General features: G+C 41.6%; 1 protein-coding gene across 1 annotated transcript in view; it reads right to left on the bottom strand.

The window, feature by feature from the left end:
* LOC119576575 (protein grainyhead-like) overlaps nucleotides 1-7,500 on the bottom strand; it is a 148,407-nt gene that overhangs the window by 98,245 nt on the left and 42,662 nt on the right. Inside the window, exon 3 of the mRNA XM_037924245.1 lies at nucleotides 4,691-4,853. Within this exon, the coding sequence (XP_037780173.1) occupies nucleotides 4,691-4,853 (163 nt within the window). The remainder of the gene's footprint in view (nucleotides 1-4,690; nucleotides 4,854-7,500) is intronic.

The following is a 7,500-nucleotide window of genomic DNA, read 5'->3' as shown; positions in this document are numbered from 1 at the left end:
AATTTTATAATTTAAATTAATATATTATAATTTAAAATTATTTTAATAATAATACGTTTAATATTAATTTCTTCTAAGCAAGGGACAAAGGATATGGAAAAAATATCTATTATCGGCCATTCTATCGACAAGGAGGTGAATTTTTTCATACGTTAGGGTGAAATCTTAATGGGGAATGCACTGCGGTTTATGTTTCAGACTGAGCTCTGAAGGAAATGTTGCCTCCCCCCCCCCCCCTTAGCGTCCTGCCACAAGTGGCACAATGCACAGACCCCACACACACAACCAACAGCAGTCCACAACCCCCCACATACGTATACCACCACCCACCACACACGTACATACATACAATACATTCACCACACACACACGTACCATAATACACTACATTCACACTACATTACACGGGGTATACACAACACATCACACACCACACACACACACACACACACACACAACACACACACACACACACACACACACACACAGCTGAGATTTGGCCAGCATAAGAGCCACCTCTTTCACTAAATGAAAACATAGACCCTCGCGGTTCTAGTAAACCCCTGCGTCAACCCCAACATCTTCCAACGTGCAAACAAAATAACCCCCATTCCACTCCTTCTCCCTAACTCCTTCTTTCTCTCCATTAACTCCAGCTGTAATCACTCCCCCCCTCCCCCGCCCCCCCTCCCTCCCCCCGTCGTTACCCTCAACCCGCCCCCGAACTCATACTCAACCCCTCCTAGCTCCCCCCCCCCCTTATCCTCCCACTCCAAATTGCTTCTGTACCGTTCATACTCCCTACTCCAAGACCCCACCAAACCACCAAGGACTTTGGGACTCCACGAACTGTCTTCGAGCTGACTCCTGAGCGCAATTACAACACACCCGTCACAGCACAGGGGGTATAAATCAACGGAAAGGGTAGAAAACTCCCAACATTCCAGACCGCGTTTGTGCGCAAGACACGCCGCAACGTCACACCCCTCACCTCCCCCTACCCGTTCCCCGAAGGCAAGGCTGATAACCCAATCCCCTCTTTCCCCTCATTCCGAACCTCCCCCTCCCCTTTTTTTTCTACTCCACTCCTTCTCCCCTCCCCCCCTATCTCCCCTATAGCCTCGTTACACCCCAGTTTTATCACCCCAACCACCTCCCCCTCCCCCTCCCCCTACCGTCTCACCCCCCAAGTACACACCCCACACACACATACACAAAAAAACCTCTCACTCCACTCCACTCCAACCCAAAACCCCACGCCCATACTCCGAAACCCCGGGAGTTAAAAAAAAAAAAAGAAAAAAAAAAAAAAAAAAAAAAAAAAAAAAAAACAAAAAAAAAAAAAAAAAAAAAAAAAAAAAAAAAAAAAAAAACTTTTTTTTTTTCTTTCGTTTCGTTTCGTTTCAATCACAGGTTTTGGTTCCTCGTTCGTGAGACTCCCTTCTGGTAATTCCCGCGAGGGCTCAGATTTCTCCGTCGGGCAGAGATATTATTTCGTCCAGTGGTTTCTGGTTCAGTTGACCACGCGAGAGGACATAACGGGCAGATTATGTGGCGAGAGAGTCTTTTAGCCCCGTTTTCGGGGGGGGGGGGGGAGGGGGAAGGGGGGGGGGGAAGGGGGAGGGAGGGGAGGAAGGGACGGTGGCGAGGAGGGAGGAGGAGGAAGTGCAGGAGAGGAAGGAGGAGGAGGAAGGAGGAGGAGGAAGGAGGAGGAGGAAGAAGGAGGGTAGGGAGGAGGGAAGGAGGGAAGAAGGAAAAGAGGACGGAGGGAAGAGGAGGGAAGGAAGGTGGTAAGGAAGAAGAGGAGGGAAGGTAGGACGGAAGGTGGGAGAGAGAGTGGGAGGGAAGGAAGGAGAGAGGGACGATGATAATCAATGAAAGAGAGAGAATAAATCATTATAAAAATAACCCTCCACCAAAAACAAAAAAAAAAAAAAAAAAAAAAAAAAAAAAAAAAAAAAAAAAAAAAAAAAAAAAAAAAAAAAAAAAAAAAGAAAAAAAGCAAAACCCGAAACAAACAAACAAACACCTTATCCCCCCCCCCCCCCCCCCCCCCCCCACATACAGATTGGTGTTGCATAACCACCCCCAAACACCCTACCCCTACCCCGCCCAAAAAAAAAAAAAAAAAAAAAAAAAAAATCACGCACCTGAGTTCCATTTCCCTTACGAAACGATAACAATAAAACCAGAAATAAAGGTCCCTGTCCCCCCCCCCCTTCCCCCCCCTCCCCTTTAATAACTAGCTATGCACGCCACGCCACCTCATCCCTCTCCGCCTCCCACAACCCCAGAAAGTCAAAAATGACCAAACAAAAGCAACACCCCACAACCACCATACCAAACACGCTCCCTTTCCTCCTAAATACAACTGACCCTCAAAACAAAGCAGAATACCTCAGAAGCCCGCCACCACATACCTCCAAATCCCACCATGTCATCCCAACAAAAACTACCACCCCAAAACCACCCTAAGAAGAATCACCTCATCGCATCACACATACATCAACCCACTCCCTCCTCCACTACATAATCTACCACGACCTAATCCGGCCCACGTACTCAGACAACATGATCGCCACGAAAACGACGAATAAAGCCAACGACAGCAAGAAAAAAGAATTCCGCATACTCTCCTCCCACGTCCTCACTCCTCTCCTCCCTCTCCTCACCCTCCCCCTCCCCCCCCAACTACTCCTCCCCCTTCTCCGCCTCCCGCCTCCTCCCTCCCCCCCCTCCCATCCCCCCTCCTCCCCTCTCCTCCTCCCCCTCCTCATCCTAACTCACTCCTCCTCCCGAATCCTCATTCTCCTCCTCCTTCCTAACCCTACTCATCCGACTCCTACTCATCCTAACTCATCATGCTCCCGTTGCCGCAGCCGCCCGACCGCACTTTGCCGCAGAATCGCTCCCGCAGGAAATTCTCAATGTCTTAATCCCGAAGCGTTGACTTTCTGCGGTTCAGAGACGGAGGGTGGGGTGGAGGGGGATGGGGTGGGGTGGGGGGGGGGTGGGGGGGTGAAAGAGGGAGGGTGTTGGGGTTGAGAGAGGGGGGTGGGGGTTGAGAGAAGGGGGTGGGGGTTGGGGGTTGAGAGACGGGGTTGAGGACGAAAGAGGGGGGAGGGGTTGGGGGGTGAAAGGAGAAGGTGGGGGGTGGGGGGTGGGGGGGAAGAGAGGAAGGAGTCGAAAGGGGATGGTTTAGGGGGGGTGGAAAAGAGGGGGTAGGGGTGAGGGGGGGTGATAGGGTTGCTGTTGCAAGGTTTCGTAAAGGTTAGGCTTATTTTGGGTGAAAGAGATGGGGGGGAGGGAGGGGGAGGGGGAGGGGAGAAATAGAAAGAGAGAGAGAGAGAAGAGAAGTGAAGAAAGGGGAAGAGAAGAGAGAGAGAGAGAGAGAGAGAGAGAGAGAGAGAGAGACGAAGAGAGAGAGAGAGAGAGAGAACGGAGAGAAGAGAGACGAAAGAGAGAGGGGAAAGAGAGAGAGAGAGAGGAGAGAGAGGAGAGAGAGAGAGAGGAAAGAGAGAGAAAGAGAGAAGAGAGAGAGAAAAGAGAGAATTATAAAATATCATACATACATAATATAATATATATATATATATATATATTATATATATATATATATATATATATATATATATATACAATAAAAATGCTGGACAGCCACGGAAAGCTGCCATCCTACCATGTCATACAAACAGACAGACAAACAACCGTAACACTTTCCTTACAATCAACCACAATCCTACCCCCCCCCCTCCCATCCTCAAAAGGGACCCCCCTCTCCTACCCCAACCCCCTCCCATCCTCAAAAAGGACCCCCCTCTCCTACACCCCCAACCCCCTCCCATCCTCAAAAAGGACCCCCCTCTCCTATCCCCACCCCCTCCACAATCCTACCCCCCCAACCCACCTCCCACCCAGGACCAACCCCTCTTCCTCCTCCTCCCTCCCTCCCCCTTCACCCCCCCACCCCCATTCCAGCAACCATTCAGCTCTGAATGAATAAATAAATAAATAAATAAATCGATAAATAGATAGATTGATAAACGGAGAGAGAAATGGATAGATAAATTACTTTTAAAAAATGAATAAATAGATAAGGATGTAAATGAATGAACTAATAAAGAAGTGAATATGAAATTAGATTAATAGGCAGATAAATTGATATGCAAATGAATAGACGGATAAACCAACCACTAGATAAATGAATGATATTAGAAAATAATAAAATTAAAAGATATCAATCTTTTCTACCAAAAAAAAAATTGAATCTTAGGAAAAGCAAGATTTTTCTTCAGGAAGTTTGCATATAAACCATAAAATGTGGGGAGGGAGAAAAAAAAAGAACTTATCTTCAAAATCTCAAAAAAAAAAGAAAAAAAAAAAAGACCAACAACAACAAAAGAAGAACGCAAGAAGAAGAAGAAGAAGAAGAAGAAGAAGAAGAAAATCAAAACGAACTTTAAAAACAACAACATACAAAAAAGATAAAGAAAAATACAAAAAAACAAAACAAAACAAAAACTGAAATACAAACAACAAAAACAAAATTAAAAACTCGAAACTCAAAAATAAAAACTAAAAAAAAAAAAATCAAAATTCGAAACTAAAAAACTCAAAAAAAAAAAAACCCTCAAAACTCAAAACTCAAAAGTCAAAACTCAAAACTCGAAACTCGAAAATCTCCACTTACCTTCACCGTGCCTGACTTGAGTGGCTTCTCCGGGTCTGGTATGTATTCCATCGCGATGCCATAGAACTGTCCCTTGTTGATGTACGTTATACGATCATCTTCTCTCCGTTGTGACGTGGAAATCGGCGTTTCGAGGTGGTATTTAAAACCGTATTGGCTGAATCTGTGTTTTTTTTTTTTTTTAAGGAGGGGAGAGAAAAAAAAGGAGAGAGAGATTAGTTGGGTTGGTATACATTGGGGGTTTGGGTATGTGTATGTGTGTGTGTGGGGGGGTATGTGGTTTGTGTGGTGTTGGTATTATGTGGGGGGGGTTTATGTGACGGTGGTATGTGGTGTTGGTATGTGGTGTATGTAGTGTTGGTATTATGGTGGTGGTATGTGGTTTATGTGGTGATGGCATGTGGTGTATGTCACAATAACAGGTAATAAGAACAATATGTAAAAATAATAAAAGGCAAGAGGATATGAAATGAAATGAAAGAAAAAAAAATGCAGAAATTGATCTAAAAAACCATATATAAAGTAAATCAAAATAAAAAGGAAACATGTGGTAAAAGTGGTAAACGTATCCCCTCTCTCTCTTTCTCTCTCTCTGTTGTTCTCTCTCTTTTGCTCTCTCTCTCTCTCTCTCTCTCTCTCTCTCTCTCTCTCTCTCTCTCTCTCTCTCTCTCTCTCTCTCTCGTATATATCTAAACTTAAGAATTTAATATATCATTAAGTAATAGGCAATTTGCAAATTCTAAAAGTTTAAAATAATAAAAATAATAATAAAATCGAAAATACATTCAACTGAAAATAACTGATAACAAACAATTAAAAGAAACACAAGCATCCTAAAAAAAAAGAAAAAGAAAGAAACAAGTCAATTAATAAATTGATAGAAAAAAACAAAAGAAAACAATAATAATAATCCTTTTTCTTTATCAAAATAATCACACTTCACATTCTTATCCCGAACACTGGATTCGTAACACATCTGTAATGGCTATGATATCCTGAAATTCCTTCAGCTTCATCCTTCATCCTCGTCCTTTATTGTCTGACGAAGGATGGGAGATGGGGACGCGTGGAGGATTTTTTTTTGGTCTTTTTTCTTTTTTTTCTATTATCGTTTGATCATCCTGTCAAGAGTACCACAAAGCTTTGTTCTTATTTTATGACTGTCGCCCTGTTTTTTTTTTTTTCACACACACGCACACGCACACACACACACACACACACACACAAAAAACACCACACCCCACCCAAACACACACACCCCACACACACCACACACCACACACACCACACCCCACCACTCACACACATCCACACCCCACCACACAACACACACCCACACACCACAACACACCACCACACACACAACACACACACACACACACACCACACACAACACAATTATAAAATAAATATATAAAAAATAATATATATATATATATTATATATAATATTATATAATATATATATATATATATATAATATATATATATATATATAATATATATATATATATATATATATCTCTGTGTTGTTCTGTGTGTGTGTGTGTGTGTGTGTTTTGTTGTGTGATTATACATATATATACATATACATATACATATATATAATCTATATATATATATTTTAAATATATATATATATATATATATATATATATATATATTTATAGTATAATATATATATATATATATATATATATATATATATATATATATATATATAAAATTCGTGTATGTGTTTATATATATATATATATATATATATATATATATATTTTATATATATATATATATATATATACATATATATATGCACACACACACACACATATACATATATGTATGAGTGTGTATTTATACTTATATGCGAGGAAAAGTTTAATTTACAATAAAATACGACAAAAGCAATAGAGAGAATGGAAAATGATGGATGGGAAAACGAAGGCAAATATCCAATATATGATAATGAAAGTGGCAATCATAATAGTAATGAGAATACGTACACCAAAAAGGATAATAATGATACAATTGCAAATGTAATAGCAATTATGATAAAAATTGCAGTAGCAATAATAGTAGAAATGATAATACTAGTACTACCATCACCGTGGTATTAGGGACAACAACAATAAAGGCAGAAATAACAAACAAATCAAAAGCGGTTTTATGATATCAAACCAGAAAGGTATATATACACATTTTCCAACCTCTCCCTTCCACTTCTCTCTCTCTCTCCTATCCCCTCTCTTCTCCTTTCTCTCTTTCTCTTTCTCTCTCTCTCCTATCTCTCTCTCTCTCTCTCTCTCTCTCTCTAACTCCCCCCCCCCACCTCCATCCCACCCTAAATCCTCTTTCATTGTCTCCTACACCTAATTTATCACCTCCTTTCTCCCTCCCTCCTTATCTCCACTTTCTTATCACAACAAATTCTCTTTTTCCGCCTCTCTCCTAATTCTGTCATTCTCTCTCTCTTTCTCTCTCTCCTATAATCATCAATCTATCTGTTTATCTCTTCATCTCCTCGTTAACCAATTTATCAGGCCAATTAATCATTCTATCTATCTCTACTTCCATCCTCCTCCTTCCGGTGATAGACAGGTGACGAGTGAGTGTGAAATCCCCTTTGTCTGGTATTTTGTGTTTGTCTGTCGGTCTGTCTGTCTGTCTCTCTTTCCGCCTGTGTGTGTGTGTGTCTGTTTTTCTGTCTGTCTGTCTTTGTTTCTTTCTGCCTGTGTGTCTATCTGTCTGTATGTTTGTTTGTCTTTCAGTCTGTCTGTCTGTCTGTCTGTCTGTCTTTCTTCTGCCTGTGTG

This window comes from Penaeus monodon, chromosome 9 (assembly GCF_015228065.2).
Source record: "Penaeus monodon isolate SGIC_2016 chromosome 9, NSTDA_Pmon_1, whole genome shotgun sequence".
Taxonomy (NCBI): Eukaryota; Metazoa; Arthropoda; class Malacostraca; order Decapoda; family Penaeidae; genus Penaeus; species Penaeus monodon.
Note: the sequence above shows the minus strand (reverse complement) of the source record. Positions and strands in the feature narration are given on the sequence as shown.